The sequence below is a fragment of the Balaenoptera borealis genome (genome assembly GCF_965194805.1).
Source record: "Balaenoptera borealis genome assembly, chromosome: 9".
NCBI lineage: Eukaryota > Metazoa > Chordata > Mammalia > Artiodactyla > Balaenopteridae > Balaenoptera > Balaenoptera borealis.
In genome coordinates, this window is record NC_138873.1 from 43,413,568 (window position 1) to 43,437,648 (window position 24,081).

Here is a 24,081-nt window from a genome sequence, read left to right on the forward strand (position 1 = left end):
AAAAGTGTATATTCTTTTATTGTTTTTGTTCATACATGTCATTTCAACTTTCAATAGTAAAATTCAATAAATTTGATTCCTTAATCATAAAAACTTGCTTTACACACTATTTACATGTTGCCAAAGTCTAAAGCCATACAAAACATCACAAGGATTTGACTCTATGCATGGTACCATCACACAGGAGGGAACTAATCAAGTAACATACATTCAAAGATTAAATTGTAGATGTGTACAGTGTATTTGGCACTGTTCATTAACATTATAACACATTCCTCTCTTAAGACAGGCATTATTAAGCCTTAGTCACAATATACCAGAATTTGCTATTCACATCAAAACCAGCTTTCAAACTTTCTAACAGTAATCAGTGTTAAGAAACAAAACACAACCAGAATTGGGAATGCAATTCAAACCCTCCAACCTCTTGCTAAGCTCCAAGCTGCCATCCATAAGGTAGGTTTAACTTGATAATTTTTCCATTGTGGGCAGTGTCAAGAAGAAACAATTTAAAGACAATATTCTTCTAAACACATCAAGACAAACAACACGTTTCTTTAAAGTTTTTATCAGTTCTTCTTGGGAGTGCAAAGGGACCGCTGATAATGCATAACTAGTAGATGATTTGGGTAGGAATTACAGAATGACTGATGTCATTCAAATTGTGGAGACTATACTAGCAATTAAACTCATGGGAAGGATCTGGAATGCCTATATCTGAAATCAGAATCCTCAGCAACTTGTTTTAAGGGTCTCTTCCTACTTAGGGCTATAACAGACTCAGGTCACAGGTTACAGATTTACTGTAATGTGTAACACTACACTGCTGTGAAATATAAGGAGAAATAAAAATACAAAGACTCAACTATTAAACCTGTAGTGGCTTTGGCTATATCCCAGTGGGTAATTTATTTGACTAACTTCATTTTAACAAATATTATTAAATCCCTTCACTTCAATTGGGCCCATTAAATTTAATTCATTAAAACCATATATATTCCAGAATGTTTAAAAAAGACACATGTTTATAAAAGGCAAAAATTCAGTCTTCAACTAAGGCCAAAAAGCCTCAATAGAACATGCATGACAGTACAGGGGAACAGAAATAAAAAATTCTCTGGTAAAGTTTAGAGATATGCTGTAGCATCACACAAAGCTTTTAGCAATAAATTAAGACTTAAAAAAAAGTCTCACAATGTACAAAAGAACTACAATGTGCAAAGTAACGTCACTGAACCAAAATTTAGTTTATAATCATTTTATTTCAAGTGTTTTTTAAAATCATAAATGGGGTTTTGGAATCCAAAGTCAAAACATTTATTCTTCGTAGCCTCAGAATTTGGCAAGCAATTCCAGACCTTGCTTTCCAAATCCAGTCTTCTTTGCTATTTTTCAGACTCTGAGACCTAGTTTTTAAACTACTCCATTCTAAACATACAATTTTGGATAACTATTGTGCACTTGTTAATAAGATTCTTCTGAAAACAGCCCATCAAATATAAAGAATAATGGTTTCTGTCCGAGTATCAGCAGTGAGGGAAGAAAAACTGAACACCTATCAAAAAATCATTTCTTCATTTAAAAAGTAACAGAACCAGTGCTGTTCTCTGCCATGAAAGAGAACATGCAAAATTAAATTACTTTTGTAGACTTTGGTAATGTTTTATTACCTACACAGGCCTCAGTCTTACTTAAAGATCATATTTTTACGCAAAGTCACCGTCAGAATTTATTAAGTAAAAATCCTGGGTACTAACATGGTCCTAAATGCGCTATTCCAAAGAGGAACAGGTTACTTTTGAGGAAAAGAGCTGCCTCGGTAATTTCCCTCAAATGCTTATTTAAATAAACACAGTTAATGGAAATTTTTTAAACCAGCTTTGGGTACTATCTAGCCCACTGCCCACCAAACAGAAAAGGAGATCAAAACTTTCTTTCCTTATTCAGGAAAGTTTCACCTTTACTTTTAAGATTACAACCTTTTCACCTTTTATGACTGCCTCATACAATATTTAAAATTTTTCAAATTCTGCATTTCAATGTTGTAAGAGTTCTTTCCCAGAACACAGACAACAGAGCGACATTTTCAAGTCACATTGTTTGACAATAACAAAGAGATGAAAATGGACGGATGTCTGAAAATAGGTATTCCCTCTGCTCCGAAGGTGAGCAAACTTTTAACATGTGAACAACACAGAACTCCATTCCTCTGGAGATCCCTCAAACTCAGAATGCTTCCGTTTAATACGTCAATATACTATTCTTAAAAATTAAAGTTTGGTCACTTGGAAAGACTGAACAAAAGTTATTCCCCTCCCCCCCCCCAAACAACAACAAAACAGCTTTAATCACCCCTTTCTCTCCCCACAAAAAAGGGAAGTAGTTGGGGCTGAAGCCTGTAAATCTGAAATTTCAGCTCCTAAAACATCGCTGCTATTTGCTCAAAGGTGCAAGTCCACATATTTCCTCCTCCAATACTTCCCCCATTTATAAGTTTATTTCCACACACGCATGCACACGCACGCGTGCGCACACACACACACACACTCACACACACGCTCACGCTCACTCACATGTACTCTTACTCTCAAGTAAGACACTTTTTTGTGTTTGTTGATAAATTATGAGGATTATGAACTAGGTGTGTACAGGGTTTCATAGGTGCTTTGTAAACATCAGAGTCACTTGAGTCCTTTTCTCCAAAAGCCTGAAATCAAATTACACAACCAGGGATCACTACTTTCCCAGACGCTGTTCACAGGCTGCATATTGACAAAGGGCAGAGAAAAAGTCCTCGTAACTGATGTTCAGGTGGGAAGGCAAAGAGCTGAAAAAAAAATAAAAGGAGAAAAAAAGCAATTAGATGATATGCTGTAATTTGGAGGGGAACCAGACGGGTAATGACCAAAAAGATTAAGGACAGAAGAAAGTAAATTATAAGCCTAGAGTACGTCAAACTATTTCTACTAAATGATTGTTAAACTCACTGTGAAACAGTTCAAGTAAAAAATAATCCCTCCTTTCACAAGAAGAGAAAAGCAAATTGTAGTGAGATGGAGATTCAGAACGTTTTTTTATTTCCAAGTTTCTAATTTTTATTTTTGAGGCTCCCTAACAATCTTGCACCACCAGGCATCTAAGACATAAATGTCATCTGATAGATCTCATCTCCCTCCTTTGAAAAAACTTGTGTCTAAACCATGAATTTCTATACTACTTTTAAAGAACACAAGGCAAGATTCTGCTGATGAAATTTATTTAAATTTATTAAAACTGGTAGGTGAGTCTACAAAAGACTAAAGCAAGCACGGAAGTGGCAAAGTACCATAAACGCTGTACTGGACTTCAGCCTTTGTGAAGGCAATCTACTTAGGATGATAAGACTTACCTTTGCTCACACAGATCTATGGACCACTCGAACAAAAAATTTATACATTACGTTTCTTATTTTTTTTTTTGAGATTTTAAAGGGATTTTTAAAAAGTATTTTAATTTTATTGGAGTATAGTTCATTTACAGTGTTGTGTTAGTTTCAGGTATATAGCAACGTGATTCAGTTAAACATACATATATAGTCATTCTTTTTTAGATTCTTTTCTCATATAGGTTATGACAGAATATCGGGTAGAGTTCCCTGTGCTATATATACAGTAGGTCCTTGTTGGTTTACATTATATTTCTAATTCTAAGGATAAAGTGAAAATTACTAAGAGACATAACTTACAATGAATTCATTGGAATGTTAGACCATTTTCAATTCTGACACTTTTATACTTTGGAATATTCTTTTATCCTCCAAGATGAAGGCACAATGAAGTGCTAGAGAGATTCAGAACCTACTAAAGCATAAGTCCAGATTAATGCAAAACTGGAGAGCTATTTATAAAGGATCTCACTCAAATTTACTTCAAGAACTCGGCTTTGTCAGAGTAAAGCCAGTGCTACTTGAACAGTTTACAAAAGTCAGGCTGAATGCTGGCAGAGCAACACAGCATCCCCACATGATGATTACTGAAGCCATGTGGTGAGCAACCAATAAATGAACAATATTTATCTCCACCATTTTCATTCGCTCAAGGGGGCAACTACAATGTGAAGACAAGCACTTTTAAGACCAAGTGAATATACAGCCAGAGGGTTTCCCCTTAAGTATTTTAAAGACTCAAAATAATTTTCAATAATTAACATTAAAAAAAATCTCTAATTTATATAGCTTTACTTTGATGTTTTGGACATTTCAAACAGTATCAGAGCCAAAATCCAGTCAGATTACAAGACTCACATTCAAAATTCTACAGTCACATGCACATAAGAAAAGGACTAAACAAACCTACCATAATGAACTCCTGCCTGACCCTGTGGTTCTCTTCAGCTATGTTTTCATTATCCTTCCTTTTCTTCCCTCGCCAGGTTTATTGAGATATAACTGACATATAATCTTTATCCTTCCTCTTACTGTTAAGAATTCTGAAATAAGCCTCCTGTTTCCCTCCATTTCCTTATCTCTTAATAATCTCTGCTATCAATCTTTTATCTTATTCACTCTACTGAAATGATATTCAAGGACAAAAGTAACGACTTTCTTTTTGCTAAAGCTTGCTTCCAATGTCTTCTTCAAACTACCCACTTTCCTAGGTTGTCTTCATTTTACCCCCTTTATCAACGGCCTCATCTCCTGTCACTCCTCAAGAAGCACTTAGTGTCACTACCCCTCAGTGACTCAGAAGCAGTCTTGCTATTTCCTGGTCTGTCCCGTCAGGGCTCCAGTCTTCTTCTCTACATTGTGATTAAGACACCTCTCCTGTCATCACGGTGCTTACAGTCTGGTGGACAGTAGACAAATATAGAGCAAACCTCAAAATAACATTATACAGCTATAATAGACATATGTACAAAGATCTGTGGGAAAGCCTGTTATGTGCCAGGATCTGATGCCCATGATCAGATTTAAATCCTCAACTCTGAATTAAAATGCCCATTTTACAAATATAGAGAAGTTTCAATAGCTTTCCGAAGTCATGTTACCAAGCTGCATAGCCAAGATTCAAACCAAGATCTATGTTCTAAGACATACTCTTCCTACCAAACCACTCCCAACCTCACAAAATATCACTGCTACCTTTCTTAGAGCCCATCTGAAATGACTTGGAAAACCCTTGGGGGCCGGGGGGGCGGGGAGGAAGAGATAAGAGAAACACATATCACCATAAGGAAACCCAGAGTTTGGAGATTTGGGTTCTAATTCCACTTTATTACAAGCTTGAGTAATGTCTCTTCCCCATTTTCCTGGCCTATGAAATGAGGAGGCAGTACCAGACGACCTACAGCCCTTTCTGACTCTAACATGCTACGTGTTCTTTTCATCTCCCTCCTGCCCCCAGCTTGAAGCATTTCATACAGGACCCCTTGGTACTGTTCTCTTCTATGAACACATTAGGGAAGTCCTCTATTCTCACAGGTTCAACTACTTCTACTTCCTACTGACAACTCCCAAAGATCCATTCTTAGCCTTGACTTCTCATCCAAGCACCAATTCTACATCTTCATCTGCCCTCTTAAGTATTTCCATATAAACAGACTCTGGCCTCAAACTCTTCTTATTCCTGAATTCAACATCTTCCCTTCAAAATCAATGGTCCCTTGACTTTCCCATTTGTCTCAATAACACCATAATTCACCCAGTCACTTAGGCTTAAGAACTTAGGAATCACTTCATTTCTACTCTAGTTTTTACTGCAATTAATTGATAGTAAAGTGCTAGGCCTGCAAGTATGCTTGGTAATTAGTTCTCATGAGAAAGAAAATTTGTAGTATATTCCTCCTAAGACTCAGAATTTAAATATATTCTAAGGCTCCTAAGTCTCTCCTTTATTTTAAATCAGGGGTCTGCAATTACAGCCCAGGAGCCTGCCACCTGTTTTTGTAAACAAGGTTTGATTAGAACACAGTCACACACATTTGTTGACATACTGTCCATGCTTGTTTAGCTATACTAGCAAGTGTTTAGTGGCAACAGAGAAGAGCAGTTCCAAGAGACTATGTAGCCCCCAAGGCCTAAAATATTTACCCTCTGGCCCTTTATACAAAAAGTTTGCCAAATAAGCAGTTACATTCTCATCAATGTATTCTCCCATAAATTATAGGCATGGCCTCGTCACTTGTCTTTTTACCTCACCCTTGCCCAAACCCAATCTACTCTAGTACATAGTTGCCCAACAAATCTTCCAGAATCACCATTCCCACATTACCCACAGGCTCATCAATTTCCTACTGCCTCTCTAAACAATTATACGCATTCCTTATGCTGATATTTAAAGCATTCCCAAGGTCAACACCCCCAAACAATTTGATTTCACCTTATACTGCTATCTAACACTAACTCTCTGCGCTGGTGTGGCCAGTTCCCTATTTCTTTCAAACGTGATGTTCACGCCCTGCCCCTCCCACCCAGCTTTTCTTTTTTTCTTTTTTTTTTTTTCCTTGCTCACCCCCTACACTTCCCACCTTTTCTTTAATTACAAAAATTCTACCCATTTTATATACCCTGGATCAAGTCACATCTTTTCTGTGGAATCAACAACTCTGGCCAACAGCATTCTCTCTCACTCCTGATCTCCTACGATGATTAGTTTCAATACCAAACATTTGCACAACCATACACTCTCTTGTGTCTGAGTCACTGATACAGGTTTTTATTTTACCACTGATACTGTCAAATACCTGAGGGAAAGGATCCAGTATTATAATTCTTTGGGAATTCCCACCACATCTAGCACGGTGCTGGGTTCAAGAAACTCTTGCTGGATCGAACCAAAGTCAGTACACTTTTAATTACTTACACAATCTCAGTCAACCTGATGTGCCAGGGAAGAAAGCCTAGTGTGCTGTCCACAGGACCAAACTTCAATACTAAATCAGGATCAGGGAAACCATTTGAACCTTGGAAAGATAAAAAGACACATGAACTTAATACACATTGCTTACCAAAAAACGACCAATGGCAAAATCTGTTCATCAAATTGGTTTCTTATGCTTTACGTATCTGTTCTCTTCAGAAGCTTTATTTGTATGTTTCCATACCCCTATTCCACGGCCCAACGTATACTTTTATATCTATGTTATTTCCAAATGTGAAAGTTTCCTCTAAAGGCCATTTAACTGGATTGATTACCTGATAAGGAGAGGTAACCCAACTCCCACCCTAAACCCTACCAGTAGCCCCTAAATCCCATCTATCTTTCAAGACTCAACTTAAGTGTTCTCTTCGCATCCTGGGACCCTCACTGCTTTAAGGACTTAATACTTATTCTGGCCACAGAACTAAATAACTTCAGAGATGAAAAGCAACTTAAAAATTTATCTACTCTCCTTCCTTCCCCATGCTCTGATTTTACAGAGCAAGACCAACTCCAGAAAGACCAACTTCTAGCTATATAGTACAAATGTTCTCAGTATTCCCCAGAGCCCAAGCTCCCTAGGAGGGGAAAAGGAGACTGTACACCTGCCTCAACCAAGGTCTGGCCATTTTTTGCTTCACAGACTGGTTTCCATATGAGATCTGGCTTGAGAGAAAAATGGGATAGAAATATTTCAACTGCTTAAAAATAAAGTAAAATAAATCTTAAAATAAAGAATCACTGGTATAACAGGAAAGATGCTTTAATCCAAGAGACCCAGGTTTTAACAGCTTCTAATAACCTCAGTTCAGCCACTAACTTTCTGGTCACACAGTCTCTCCAGGGCTTAGTTCCTCATTTGTTAAATAAGGAGACTGGATTAGACAGGTCCCTTCAGCAGTAATACAGAATTATTTCCATAACAAAGTCTCTTTAAAAGCCTATGTTGGCAGAGTGAACAGACTAAGTAGAACACATATTCTTCTTCCTGCTAAAAAAGCAAATCCTCCTTAGTACACACACACACAAAGAAAAGGCAAGAAGGGACTTCTGACTAATAGTGGTGTGAAGAGAGTGACGAATCCTCTCCAAAAATAACATGTATTAAACTGGACAAAACCAATCACTTAAGAGCACTGGATATTAACCAGAGCAGATGATTACTCTTTAAAAAAACAAAACACCAGCTAGAGCTTCAGGTAAGAACTGTAGGTCTTTTGGTCTTCCTGCCTGGGAATGCCCCCAACCCCCATGTCTCTATCTCCATCAACTGAAGGAAACAGTAGTTTTACCAGCAGGGGACTGACAGCAAAAGCTAGCAGATTTGCTGCTTGTAGCCAAAATATATGGACTCAATTTGGAGGTTGTGGGCAGGAGGGAGGGAGCAATGGTGAAAACCTATGGACTCAAAAGGAAACAAATGAGGAAAACCCACAGCTTTGTTACCCCGAGGTTGTAGCCCACCATTAGGGCAAGCAGAACAATGGACAGAAATTTAACAGGGAGATGCTGGAAACACTGGTTCATATAAGCTCTCCATATATCCAGGCTGACTAGGAAAATACCACATGCAAGGGAAGAAGGAGGGCAGACAGGACAGGGTGGCAAGAAAGTCCAGTGAAAGGTACAGTCAAGGAGACCTGAGAACTGACTTGAATGCACCCTCCAACATCACACAAAGATCTTGGAAGCCTTACAAATTTAAGGTGTTTGAGCACAACCAGTGTGCAAACCACTGTCTGACACATTAAACTATGCAGACACAGAATGCCAGACTAAAGAATAAAATTAAAAATAGAAAAACCGAGCAGAGACAGCAGTAGTCATCTTTATTTATAGACAATATGATCCTGTATTTAGAAAATTCTAAGACTCTACAAAAACAACTACTAGAACTACTAAGTGAATTTCAGCAAAGCAGGATACAAAATCAGTATTAAAAAAAACCAACCTGTATTTCCATATATTATCAACAAACAATCTGAAAATAAAGTTAAGAAAAAATCTCATTAACAGTAGCATCAAAAAGAATAAAAGTCTTAGGAATAAACTGAAAGAAGTAGAACTCTATACCCTGAAATTATAAAACACTGTTATGAGGAAAATTAGGACCCAAATAAATGGAGAGATATACTATGTTCATGGATCGGAAGATGAACATAGTGAAGATTGTGAAGATGGCAATTCTCCCCAAATTGAGCTACAGATTCAACTCAATCCCTATTAAAACAGAGTTTGTTTTTTTAAATTGACAAACTCATCTTAAAATGTATATGAAGATGTAAAGGACCCTGAATAGCTAAAACTTTGAAAAAGAAAATCAAAGTTGAAAGATTTACACTGCTTGAATTTCAAAGTTTATTATGGTAGGCTATAGTAATCAAGACACTGCAGCATTTTAAGGACAGACATATAGACCAATGGAATAGAATAGAAAGTCCAGAAAAAAACTCACAGATTCATGAAAAACTGATTTTCAATAAAGGAGCCAGAGTAATTAAAGGGGGAAAACACAGTCTTTTCAACAAGTGGTGGTGGATAAATAACTGGTATCCCTTACCTCACACCATGCACAAAAATTAAGTTAAAATGGATTAGACTTAAATGTAATAGCTAAAGCTATAAAAATTCTAGAAGAAAACAAAGCAGTTGCTTCATATTGGCAATAGGAGTGGAGATTAACTGCAGTCACAAGGGAACTCTTGGGGGTGACAATATTCACAGGGTTTGCTTCTGTCAGATTAATGAGTTAACTTATGGATTATGTACATTTTCGTTTATCATGGGTCTAAAACCCCTGCAGTCAATACATGGCCTCCAAAGGCTATCTGAAGGACTGCCTTTCTTTGGTCCCTGCACCACTTTTAGGACATCCTCAAAACTACTCTCTGGTTGGGGCCTTACAGGATCCAGGAAACAGTCAACACCCCAGTAACCTCTGCCTCGAGAACCCCTACAATGGTTTACTTGAAGCCTATTCATTCAGCCTGAATAGTTAGGCAATGACAGAGCAGAGAATAGGAAAGTAGGGTAAGAAGTGAATAGTCAATTAAAGTAGGGAGTTAGTGAGACCAAGAGGCCAGAGAGGGACTGTGCTCTGTAATGGACATGTCAAAGCAAAAGAAACAAAGAACTGAGAGTTAAATAAATGACTGAGAATTAGAAAATGGATGATTAATAAGTAAGGTAAAAGGAGAATCTATGTGAATGAATGAAAAATATGTCTGAAATTGTATGGCTATAGAAGTTATCAACAGACATGAATTTCTAGAAATATTGCCTTTCTTCAAAAGGATCAAGGATAATGCTAATAAGCAAAAAAGACCATAAAGTTAAGGCAAAAAGTTCCTAGGGAACTTTAGAGAGAATAAGTAAACTAAAGGCTTTTATAAACAATTGAAGAAAAATATATAAAATATAATGTTACACTTGGTATAACGTGACAAATATAGTGGTATAGTTGGTATAACATAATAGAAGGAATACTTAAAAAGGAGTCACGGATGATAGCAGTATTATATTCTTGGGATTGTTTCCTAAATAGCTATTAAGTTCAAACTTAATATTCAAGAGAGTTCAAACTAAAAAGAAAGAGGAACACTGTATGTCAATTATATCTCAATAAAACTGGAAAAGATAAATCAAAATAAATTTTAAAAGAGGGAGGCAGAAGCAGAAGACCTATTTTTGAGAATATTCATCACTTCCCCCCAAATCCTTTCAGATCCTCTCCTTTACCAATAATTCCTCATGCAAGTGAGGGGACTACAAATTTCATTATCTCAAAACTATTTTCACATGTGTGTCTCTAAACTTCAAAAACATAACAAGTATAATGACAACAACAATAAAATGGAACTTAGTCTCCTTCATACTGTATCCTTGTGGGACAAAACTAAGAACAAACATATATGACTTACTAAGTAAACTGTCTAACATATCTACATCCAAATCTGTGCATTTCTTTTGCTGCTGAGCTACTAACTGGCAGAAGTCTTGAGCAGCTCTCACAATATCTGCTTTTCCATCTTCTGGGGACAGCACCTTCACTGCTGATTGGCAATTTAAAACTGGAGGAAAAAAACAAGATATTTTAAAAAATACCCTCTTCCAGATATATTTCAAAATAACTTAAGGACTATGTACATTTTCATTTGTCATGGGTCTACAACCCATGATATTAAGAAATGTTAAGCTCAGACTAAAAGTACAGTTCTTATAGTAAACAAGAATCTTTTAAGCCCTTCAATTTCAATATCAAAACATACCTGGCTACTCTCCTCTGAAAGAACCAATATATAACATTTGTGTATATATTTACATACAGCCTTCTTTTCAAAGTGCTCAGAATGACCTTGTATCTGTGAATAAATCCTCTAGAAAACAGAAATTTTAATTATAGGGTAACTTACAATTTCCTACTCAAAATGCCATCTACAATTATAGTACAGTTAGCAATAACACAGAAGACAAAAATGAAGACTGTAGGAAAAAAATGTGCTTCAATAGAATATGAATTGTCTATAGCACACACATCCACCTTATCAAATTCTGATTCTGTGGAGGTGTTTTACAATTGACAGGATTCTAGGTAACCGATAGCAATGTCCAATTCTTTTTTTTTTTTTTAATTAATTAATTAATTAATTTTTGGCTGTTCGTGGGCTTTCTCTAGTTGTGGCTAGCGGGGGCTACTCTTCATTGCACTAGGCGGGCTTCTCATTGTGGTGGCTTCTCTTGTTGTGGAGCATGGGCTCTAGCCGCGGGGGCTTCAGTAGTCGTGGCTCATGGGCTTAGTTGCTCCGCAGCATGTGCAATCTTCCCGGACCAGCGCTCGAACCCATGTCCCCCTGCACTGGCAGGCAGATTCTTAACCACTGCACCACCAGTGAAGTCCCAATGCCCTATTCTTGTTTATGCAATTCTTTGCCTGGTAGAGGTTCAATTATGTTCATTCTAATCCCATTGAAAAACAAGTTTTGCCTCTATTCATATATTTATTTCAATATTTCTGATCTATAAATATCTCCATTCTTTGGATTCTCTTTGAACTGGCTGTAAAATCTACCTGGCTCCTGGTTGTTTGAGTTAAATAAAATCTTTAACATGTGTTTATTTTTTAATATCCATGAGTCATGATTTTATCTTTTTCTAAATATTATCTTTTAACAAGATGAAGAAAGAAAAGTCTAACTCTGATGATTAAAGATGGTGATAATAAAGACTAACAGGGCAAAATTAATAAGTAAATGAATGAGTACCTTGAAACACAAAACATATCTGCATATGTTAGATATTCAACTTTACACTCACGCTTACCTTGATCATCTTTGTCATTACTATTTGCAAACTCTGGTGAGTATTTGGAACAATCTAAGCCCAGGAGTTCCTGCTGTTGTTTTAAAATTTCATCCATCAATCTGGAATTATTTCTTTTGAAAATACCTTAAAAAGAAAAAAAAGGGAATCCCAACTAGGTTAATTTACTCCCTTCAATGATTAACGGATACTTGTTGTGAAAACAACCCTGGACCCAGAACTGAACAATTTCCAAATGAATCACTGATGACTAACCCTAAACTAGAATCTAAAAGGAAAACATGACAAAAAAACTCTGTTATTACAAGAGTCTGGCTTTGGGCTAAAGTCAAAAAAAGGACAGGGGTAACAACTTTGTGTCAATATGAATATGAGAGACATTTAGACCTAGAAAGAAATTTTAAGAAACCATTTACTTGACACCTTTATTTACAGATTAAGAAACTGATACCCAAGTCTCAGTAAGACCATTAAGAGACTTGTCAGACATACATCAATTATTTTTCAATAAAACTAGCAAAAAAAAAGAGACTTGTCAGAGAACTTATAAACTGTAGCAGTGATCCAAAGCTTCTATCTTCCTCTCTCCCAGCCTAATGTAATTCCCCTACAGATGTACTCTGTGCACACAATACTATTACCTCAATTTGATTCGTCTGTTTTTATGGTAAGAAGAAATAATATGAATTATGTAAAAAGTAGAGAATAGACAAAAGTACAGAAAGCAAAATTTCATAAATTCAAAGCATGAAAATATATTACATAAAATTGTTTCTGATCCTCCAACCATGCACAGAAAAATTAAAACTATAATTACTATCATATCACTTAGAAAGATGAAGGAACTATGTGACATACATTTAGTATAAAACTAATAGAGAGCTCTAATTAAAAACAATTTGGCTATTTTCAGAGAGGCCAGCTTTCTAGTGGCCATTGCCTTTTTGATCTTTATCAAGTGTTCCTTCTCTGTATTCTTAGTCCTGTCTTTAAAACAGTTCAAAGATTAACTGGGAGAGGGAACAAAATAAGTATATATATAAAATAGCACAGAATCTGCTGAATATGCTGTATAGTGGCAACTTGGTTGAATATGTGTAATAGCAGTTCAAGGATGAAAGCAGTCTCCTTCAGTAGGGAAACGCTTTATAAAAAAACAAGCAAGACTTAAGCTGAGCTGACCTCAGAAAGTTAAAGAGAAGAAAATGGAGAGGATAGTTAGATGGGAAAGATGCTTAAGAAAAAAAGCACTGATTGCTCAAAAGGCAGACAAATGCTGCTGGTACAAATGATTTGAGAAAGGGGGCAAGGGAATAGGCCTAATTTTTATTCATTTTGCCTACCCAATGGGTAACCACTCATTTCCTGTGGAAATGTGTGGAACTCTTTATCTTTAGGAAAACCAACCTGGTGACAGTTTGGTTTTTGGTGATAGAGAAAGGCTGGCAGCAGACTACTGCAATATTCCACACATAATTTGATAAAGCTGTGGAAAAGGATTCACTACAAAAGACGAGTTGAGAGAATAAAGAATATGACTTGATTAGAGGTGCACAGAGAAAATTCCGTGACTTTAATCCTGGATAACAGAAAACGATAACATTTTTAAAAAGAAGGGAAATTCTACAAAGAGAACTGGTTTGAAGGAAAAGACAAGTTTAGTTTTAGACAGGTGATGATAGAATATTTAAGTGGGGTTATTGTAAAAGCGATTAAGAGACATGAGGAAAGGGTGTTCAAAAGAGGTCATATAAGCACCACGTGGGTAGGGGTCTTACTGTTTGCTTACCAGAGGCTAGCACAGGGCCAAGCACAGAACAGACACTCAATAAATGTCGGCAGCAAGACGATGACAGGTCAGAGACCTGTTTCCTTCTCAGAATCCTATCCTCATCCCAGCTCGTGTGAGTATCTTCCCTTGGATCAACTCCCAATCTGCTCTTGAATGGCCCCTTTGCACTGAATCCTTTTCCTCTTTCCATCTCTAAATGGAGATTACTCCTCAGAGTTCCTGCTTCAGCCCTCTTTGTGTCCATGTGCTCCTCCCTCTCTGATTCTAGTCACTCACGGGACTTTAATACCACTCAGTGTCAGGACCAGGGTAATATGAGTAAGACAAAACTGGGGGGACTGCGTGGAGGGTAGTTTACAAAAAACCCAGTAATTAAGATTAATAATAACTTGGTGTAAAGATATTTACGTAACTGTCTTTAAAAATTAAAATTAATGCAAAACATCCATGATGAACAAAATACTAAAATTTTAAGTAAAAACAGGATCAGCATTTTGTTCCTAACATTTTCAGTTCATTCAAACATCTAATCTCACCTTGAAGTTGTGTAAGCATCTGAAAATGAACAAATCTAAAACTTGGCAGCTTACAGCTTATCTTTTAAAGCTAGCTCTCAAACACTTATATTACATCAGGTTAAAAAAAAAAAGAAAGAAACAGTACTGTAAGTGTGAAACTTATATGCACTTAAGGATAAGGCTTAAAAGAGAACAAGCAATATGAGAACAGTAAATATGTAAGGTTGATGGGACAACAGGTGATTTAAAATCATAACTGCTGTAAAGCTGTTTATATTTTTGTTTAAAAACAAAAAACTCAGCCCTTCTTGTTGTTCTATTTCTTATAAAGACATCACTACCTGCCCAGTCACCCAGGCATCCTCTCTACTCCAGCATTATCACCACCACCCCCAGTGCCCTACTAAGATGCTAAACCCTTTACTCTTCTACAGCAATGCTTCCCTGTACCCATTTCCCTTTGTCCACTGTCCCCACTGTTTCAAGCAATAGTCTTCTTTGTAATATTAGAACCACCTCCTAATGGGTATTCCTGCCCCTTCTAGCATGGACCACTAGATTAAGTACCAGATTGATCTTCCTAGTGTACATCTGTAATCCTGGCACATTCCAACTTTATTATCTTCAATGGCTCCCAAAATGCTAATGTATCAAGAACAAACTGCTCAGATCAGCATTAACATTCCATCCTATGCTTCCATACTCGGTAGGTAGAAATAATGTATGTTTATGAAATAATTGAAGCTTCCAATTTCTCTACAGTACTCTATCCCCAGCAAATTAGACTGCCTTATACTGCCCCCCCAAACACCTGGAGTGACTCCAACCTTCATCCTTTGTTACCTCCCCAGCCCCACACCTATAAAATTCTAATTCTTCACAGGCCAGCTGAAATGTCATTTACCCTCAAGAAAACTTTGAGTTCCCCAGCCAGATTGAGCCAGGCTCAATTTCTCTTCTGACTTACCTCACTCCCTCCAAATACACACATTTTGCTCAAACTCCTTAACAAACCAATATTCTACTTTTTATTAGTTACAGCTTAACTCTCCCCCACCCCACTGAACTGTAGCCTTACTTGTGAACTTGGGTCTTATTCATTTCTTTCCCCCTAAGGCACCTTCCACATAGCAGGAGTTCAATGTTTACATAATAAACTGAATTATCAGTGCACAGAGTGCCACCTAACAACAACAAAACCTAAATGGACATGTCACTGAATGGACTTTTTAAGAAATTTCCAGGAAACTCTCACAATAAAAGGAGACACTTCCTTATTGCATACAGGCAGAAATTCTGTTAAAAAGAAAAAATATTAGAGGCACAAAGTACCTTCTATAAAGACGTCCATAAAGTTATTTTAAACTGAACCTTTATCTTGGCTGATTTGGATGAAGACATGAAATTAAAAAGTATAGCTTCTGAGAAGTGCTAAATGCATAAATAAGATAGATGACTAGCAAAATAATTCCTGATACCTCACAGCTTGACCCCCAACCAGAAATCTGATTATACTCTATGGTACTTATCTTATTTCCCATAAGCAATATTCTCAGCTTATAATTTTCTTCAGGATTCAAAGTTTACACATACACACTTCACGTCACAAGAAATGCAACAAGTTATAAGAATGCCTTTGACTGAGACAGGCAACTCCTCTGGCAATATAATATATTGATATGTGGAAGAGTCTTTTTCTCATATCATAATTCATCTTGTTTGCCTTCACAGAATCTAAAGCCAAAATGATGTAATATCAATAAAAGTAAAGAAACTATAACAAAAGTCATTTTATGCAAAAGGAAGTTGAGATTGTATTCATTTAGAAATAACTAAGGGGAAAACATTAGCAAATACTCAAATTTTTGAGAAACCTGTATTTTACAGAGTTATATAATAATGAACTGCAAGAATTATTTTATCCCATCCTTTTACAGATGAGGAAATAGACCCAGAAAGGTCAAGCAATTGTCCTTGGTCAAGAGTCTAAGACTTTGTACTGAAATCCAGGTCTCCTGGCTTCTAATTATTCAGTTCAGTAACTACTTCTAATGCTGATAACCAATGCTAAATCCATCTTACTATTAAATTTTGAACTCCCCCCCCAAAAAGTTAAACTTCATAAAATAAATAAAGCTGACCCCTTTACAAATGAGCAGAATCTTTTGAAAAAAACTAAGACTAGAACTCTTTTTTAAAAGGCTTTTCTAAATGGACATTTCTCCAAAGAAGATATGCAGATTGCCAACAAACACATGAAAGAATGCTCAACATCATTCATCATTAGAGAAATGCAAATCAAAACTACAATGAGATATCATCTCACAGCGGTCAGAATGGCCATCATCAAAATATCTAGAAACAATCAATGCTGGAGAGGGTGTGGAGAAAAGGGAACCCTCTTGAACTGTTGGTGGGAATGTAAATTGATACAGCCACTATGGAGAACAGTATGCAGGTTCCTTAAAAAACTAAAAATAGAACTACCATATGACCCAGCAATCCCACTACTGGGCATATACCCTGAGAAAACCATAATTCAAAGAATCATGTACCAAAATGTTCACTGCAGCTCTATTTACAATAGCCAGGACATGGAAGCAACCTAAATGTCCATCATCAGATGAATGGATAAAGAAGATGTGGCACATATATACAATGGAATATTACTCAGCCATAAAAAGAAACGAAATGGAGTTATTTGTAGTGAGGTGGATGGAGTTAGAGTCTGTCATACAGAGTGAAGTAAGTCAGAAAGAGAAAAACAAATACAGTATGCTAACACACATATATGGAATCTAAAGAAGAAAAAAAAAAAAGGTCATGAAGAACCTAGTGGCAAGACGGGAATAAAGACACAGACCTACTAGAGAATGGACTTGAGGATATGGGGAGGGGGAAGGGTAAGATGTGACAAAGAGAGAGAGTGGCATGGACATATATACACTACCAAACATAAAATAGATAGCTAGTGGGAAGCAACAGCAAAGCACAGGGAGATCAGCTCTGTGCTTTGTGACCACCTAGAGGTGTGGGATAGGGAGGGCGGGAGGGAGGAAGATGCAAGAGGGAAGAGATATGGGAACATATGTATATGTATAACTGATTCACTTTGTTATAAAGCAGAAACTAACACACCGTTGTAAAGCAATTATACTCCAATGAAGATTAAAATAAATAAATAAATAAAAAGGCTTTTAAGAAGTCACAAGGTAACAGATATTTGAAATCTTTAAGAATGACTTGGGAATATAAAATAAGTTTTTGCAATAATGACTTAAAGAATTTTACATTATGCTTGTTGCTCTACAACTATATCTCATGCACTCTCAATTTCCCACATGTAAACTAACTGGAAACATATACAGAAAAGCTACATGAAAGAGCAGAAATTTTTAAAAACACACACATGCACACACCCATAAAAACCTACAATTTCCATGAAAGAATAAAATATTATGCTAGGAAAGCTGGACCTCAGAAAGACAACAATGTTTTTGGTGTTTTTGATAAACACTAACTATACCAAATGTAGATTTCTTTTTATATCCTAAGAAATATCCTTTTTGAATTCTAGTATTAAAAACTGTATAAGATGTTCAAAGTTTAGACAATAAGGATATGTCCCCTAACCATCCTTTCTAACAAATTGAATGCCCCTTAATCTTACCATCATAATACAATTATTTCTGGTTTTTAATATTTCTTAGCCTTTGTCCACGTGCATGTGTAATCTTGGCATATATGACCATGCAATTTTGTATCCTGCTTTTTTCACTTGTATAACATGTATCCTTCTTTGGTGGTAGTCTCATGATTATTTTAACAATTGCATTATTTAACAATAAAGGTCTCTGAATTCAGAAAACGCTCCAAGTACAATGGGAAGCCGTTGGAAGGTTTTATTCAGAGTTTGAATAATATTACCAAAAAAGATCACTTTGCTGGTGGGTGAAGAATGAATTATACAGGGGTCAGAACAGAACTGAAGATAAATTAAGAGGCTACTACAGCAATCCAGGTGAAAAATAATGAAAACTCAAACTTGGATGGCTACAATGAAGAACCAAAACAAGTGGCAAATTTGGGATATATTCTAGAAGATCAAGATTAGAGGTAGAACATGATGTAGAAGACTCACATCTAAATTCTTAGCTCGAGCAGTTGGTTGGAAGGTAGTAGTATTTTCTGAGATGGGAAAAAGGCTGAGCAAGACAGGTTTGGGGAGGAAATTCAAGAGTACTGTTTTGGACATGTTAAGCATTTGAGATGCCTAAAGAAATCAAAGTGGAGATGTTAGGTAGGGTGAGATACAGGAGCCTGGAATTATAGGAGAGATAAGGACTGGAGATTCAAACCTGAGTGTGAGCACACATGTGACAGTTAAAGCCAAAGGACTGGAAAAACCATCTGGGACAGGAGTCAGCAAACTACTGCTACTGGAACACAGTCACACCATTCGTTTATGGCCACTTTCTGACTATATTGGCAAAGTTGAGTATTTGTGACAGGGACCATACAGCCCACTAAGTCTAAAATATTTACTAGCTGGCCCTTTAAGAAAAAGTTTTCTGACCCCTGATCTAAGAGATAGGGTGAACATCAGAAAGACAAGGGCACACATACAGCACAAAATTCTAGGACATCTCAACTTTTAGAAGTGGAGAAAACAAGCCAGACATAAGGCTCAGAAGGAACAGTCAGCAAGATAGGAAGAAATCCAACCAAACATGATGTCATGGAAGCCAGGAGAGAAAATATTTCAAAGAGAGTAGAATTAAGTATGTCCTATCCACCAATCAGGTTATATACTGTTCGGGGTATAAAGACCTTATTGGGGTCTTTAATAGTTAAAATTACATTTTAGAGTTATTTATAAGTTTCAATATTCAGTCTACCCTAACAATCAACTATGTACACATTAACTGGGTAATAACGCCATGATGTAATAGTTTTTTCGAATTAAGGGAACCAAGTAAGAGTTTAATTAAACAAGTATTCAATCAGCAAATCTCATCTGTATCCCTTAAATACTGCTTCTTCTAAAATTTACGTGAACTGAATAATCAATTCTAGAAAACGAGACTTTCAAAATACGTTTAATATTTCTTTTAGATCTGAAATTTGAACTTTTACTGTGATTATTCCTTACCTTCTATAGAAACAGATTTTTAAAGAAATATCTAACAGCAAGTGTTTATAAGAACAAGGGAAAGGAAGGGAAGAAAAGCGAGATAAACACTGAACCAATCTCTCTGGTTACAAAGCATCTCACCAGCTAAGGAACTAAAGTAATACTTTTTTGCAAACAAACTCCCATCCTTCGAAATAGTCTACCTTTCTTCTTTTAAACAAGACACCTAAGTAAGTTATCTGGTGGTTACCCTCATTTAATTCTCTAACAATCCAATTATAACACCATTAGAGGCAACCTTCAGAGAAAAAAACATATACTTATGGAACAATAATTTTTTAAAAAAATCTACCAATAAAATTTTACACGACGGAAGTAGTCATAACAAAATAAATCTTATAAGCCATTAAACAATTTTATTTCAAGAGAGAGCCCCAGGAGAGCTTCCCTGGTGGCGCAGTGGTTAAGAATCCACCTGCCAATGGAAGGGACACGGGTTCAAGCCCTGGTCCGGGAAGATCCCACATGCCGCAGAGCAACTAAGCCCGTGCACCACAACTACTGAGCCTGCGCTCTAGAGTCCATGAGCCACAGCTACTGAAGCCCGCGTGCCTAGAGCCTGTGCTCCGTAACAAGAGAAGCCACCACAATGAGAAGCCCGCGCAACGCAACGGAAGAGTAGCCCCCGCTCGCCGCAACTAGAGAAAGCCCGCACAAAGCAATGAAGACCCAATGCAGCCAAAAATAAATAAATAAAATACATAAATTTAAAAAAAAAAAGAGAGAGAGAGAGCGCGAGCCCCAGGATACCTCATAGAACAACAATTATACTGGAATGAGCATGTTGTACCAAGAAAGATATGTGTGATGGTGGCACAGCATACGGGAACGAGCGCTGGCTAAATTTTAAGTCCCAGTTCTTTAGCAGGAGAGATGTGTAAAATAAACTAGCCAAGTGGGCTTTCTCAGCCTCTGGCTGCACATTTTTAAAATGAGAATGTCTTCCCAGACTCTGCTCACCTGACAAGGAAACAGTTCAATACAGAGCAGGAGCTCCATAAAATTAAATTTAGTTGATTAAAAAAGTCAAGTGTGTCCTACAACTCAAAGGATGAATGTTTATATTAGTAGTATGAAGAAAATTCTATTTACCTTTAAATATCTTTTACAGATTATTTCTACTACCTCTAGATAAGTACCCACTTTACCAAGACTTTAAGATGACACAACATAATCAGGAAGAGTACTAACATGACTGTACTGTGGTTACATTCTCTTCTCAGTGGAAGTCAGTACAGCATAATGCTTAAGTACAAAAGCTTTGGAATAAAATCTGATTCAAATTCTAGATCTGCCCCTTCCTATATATGGGTTCTTGGTTTTCTAAGTCTCAGTTTCTTGACTGCTAAAAGTGCTAAGGATTTAATTCACTTCTTTGCATAGCATCTAGTGCATAGTAAGAGTGCAACAAAGAGTAATTATTACTGTTAAGGTTTATTTTCATACATAAATCCAGTACAGTTAAACAGAAAGGTACTCAGAGAATGAGGTCAGTTCAAAAGCAGGATAGAGCTTTTCAAAGACAAAGCAAAACTGGGGATGGAACAGTCAAGAGAGGCTACTTAGGAGGTAATAGTGAGAATGATGTACAAGGATCTACTGATAGCTTTTGACAGGTAGCTAGCCCTTTGGTAGAAAAAGGGAAGAGGACATCCCAGGATGTTACGATAAATATGAAATTCTGTATTATTTTTGAAATGTACTATACAAAGGTGAAGATTAGAAATAGAATGTTCCCTTACATGAGTTTCCACATGAGGGAAGACAAGTACTCTAGTTTGTATTGTCTGTATATCAAATCTAATCACATTTATATTTAGACTTTCAACACTTCTGGTAACTCTGTATTTCAGCGTAAGGAGAACAATACTTGATAAAATTATATTTCCCAACAGCATCTGTGTCAGTGTGCCAAATAAGTAAACTAGGGCAAACTATGTTCATTTCCCCCCACTATTTTAATTAAGCCTTCTGGGTACTGGTGTTGGGAAACAAATTACAACTCAGTTCATCATTCTTATCTACAAGAAATGCAGCCACTTCTTCCAATTCAGGGAATATATACTGACCTACTCATTACATGCAAACACCAAGCTACAATCTGTAGGTGAAGCAACAATGAGAAGGACAGTTAGCATCTGCAAAGCTTACAATCTAGTAAGAAAGTTCGGGCACATATACATACAACTACTACTTCACAAAATGGAGAATGGAAGTACCTTTAAAGATGTACAATATTTAAGGAGATTCAAGGACAGAGCAAGATTAAGAATGGAATAGCCGAGAGAGACTACCTAAGAGGTGATAGTTTGGATAGACTTAAAAGGATCAATGATAGCCTTTTGAAAGCTAGATAGCCATTTGCCAAGAAGAGGAGAAGAGGACACTCCAGAAGGAGGGAACATCAAGTAACCTAATTATGGATGCAACAAAAGGCATATAAAATAGTGAGAAATATGTTGAGAAGGCTGGGAGTACACAGGGCAGATCTTTTTAATTCTAGTGTAAGAAATCTGAATCCAAAAACCATTTCCTACGATACCTAGTATAGATTTACAACTACGGAGATAACACTAAAAAGAGCAACACAAAAGATTGGTTTTGTTGCTGAATTCTCACATAGAAGGCAATGCCTTATTCTGGATCACTCCAATTTACAGTAATATTAAGTAAAAATTAACTGCAGCACTATTTACAATAGCCAAGACATGGAAGCAACCTAAATGTCCATGGACAGAGGAATGGATAAAGAGGATACAGTACATATATACAATGGAATATTGCTCAGCTATTAAAAAAGAATGAAATAATGCCATTTGCAGCAACATGGATGGACCTAGATATTGTCATACTGAGTGAAGTCAGTCAGACAGAGAAAGACAAATATCATATGATATTGCGTATATGTGGAATCTACAAAAATGGTACAAATGAACTTATTTACAAAACAGAAATAAAGTCACAGATGTAGAAAACAAATTTATGGTTACCAGGGGGAAGGGTGGAGGAGGGATAAATTAGGAGATTGGGATTGACATATACACACTACTATATATAAAATAAATAATAAGGACATATTGTATAGCACAGGGAACTCTACTCAGTACTCTGTAATGACTTATATGAGAAAAGAATCTGAAAAAGAGTGGATATACGTATATGTATAACAGATTCCCTTTGCTGTAGAGCAGAAACTAACACAACATTATAAATCAACTATACTCCAATAAAAATTAATTAAAAAATAAAATAAAATAGAAAGAAAAAAAGTAATATTAAGTAATAATTAATATTAAGACCCACCCAAGATTATCTTCACTTATGAAAAGGAACATGAAGGATGAATGAATAATTTGATGTAATACTAGTAGGGTATCCTTTCATTTGTGTTAGGGTCAAACTTCAATGTGCAAATGTATCATATAAGTAGCTTAATAAAAATAGAGATGCTCAGGTCCCACTCCCCTAATTTGGTCTGATCAATAACTGTGCTGAATCTGTATTTTTTATAAACACCCCCAATGACTCACGCACAGATGGTCCACAGACCATGTTTTGAAAACTACTGCCCTACAGCAAGGTTCTCAGCATGGCACCAATACAGCTGAGCAACATGAACAGGTTCCGTCACTGAAGATAATAATGTATCTCTAGGTAACTTGGATCTAGGTGTACTTCAAGTGAACCCAGGCAAGCATAACACCCCTAAGGCTACAGCACCAAAAGCCCCAAACTCCAATTTTTGTACCAGCCCAATTATGGTCATTTCTTAAATTATAATAATGTAGACAAAATAGCCAAATCTCCCTTCTAGAATTCTGAGCTCAAGAAATATCTGAGAAAACAACTCCAATTTCTAACAGATGGAATTATTACTTGCAGAAATTCTTGATTATAATCAAGAAAGAGTACAGGTAGATGAAAATGAAAAGATCAGTCTGTTGGCAGAGTCAAACCAAGGTAAATATCAGTGGATTTTTTTTTAGTCTAAGAATTAAATATAATCTAAATCCAACTATAATTAGAATGAACACTGATTTAAATACAAATTTGGGAGGTTAAGGGGTACAAGACCGGGGAAAATGCAAGGTGGTACAGTAGCTCATCTCCAAGATGGCTGCCACCAGCCCAGCCCCGACTCCTGCTGCATAAGCCATTTTCTCATCGAGAGGTAAAGTCTTCCTCTCCATTTTCGTGATTTGGGGCAGACCTGTGACTTCTCAGACCAAGAGAATACAGCAGAAGTAACACTGTATGATTTCCTAAGCTAGGTCATAAGAAGTCTTGCAGCTTTGGCCTTTGGCTAATTCTTTGGGAACACCTAGAAAAGAAGTATGACTACCCCTAGGCCACTATTAAATG

General features: G+C 36.6%; 1 protein-coding gene across 1 annotated transcript in view; it reads right to left on the reverse strand.

Moving 5' to 3' along the window:
• Positions 1 to 24,081, reverse strand: part of NUS1 (NUS1 dehydrodolichyl diphosphate synthase subunit) — a 27,743-nt gene continuing 3,662 nt past the window's right edge. The window contains exons 2-5 of the mRNA XM_082406270.1: positions 12,216 to 12,341; positions 10,817 to 10,966; positions 6,840 to 6,939; positions 1 to 2,827 (exon numbers count right to left, since the gene is read on the reverse strand). Coding sequence (XP_082262396.1) covers positions 2,737 to 2,827; positions 6,840 to 6,939; positions 10,817 to 10,966; positions 12,216 to 12,341 — 467 coding nt within the window. The 3' untranslated portion in view covers positions 1 to 2,736. The remainder of the gene's footprint in view (positions 2,828 to 6,839; positions 6,940 to 10,816; positions 10,967 to 12,215; positions 12,342 to 24,081) is intronic.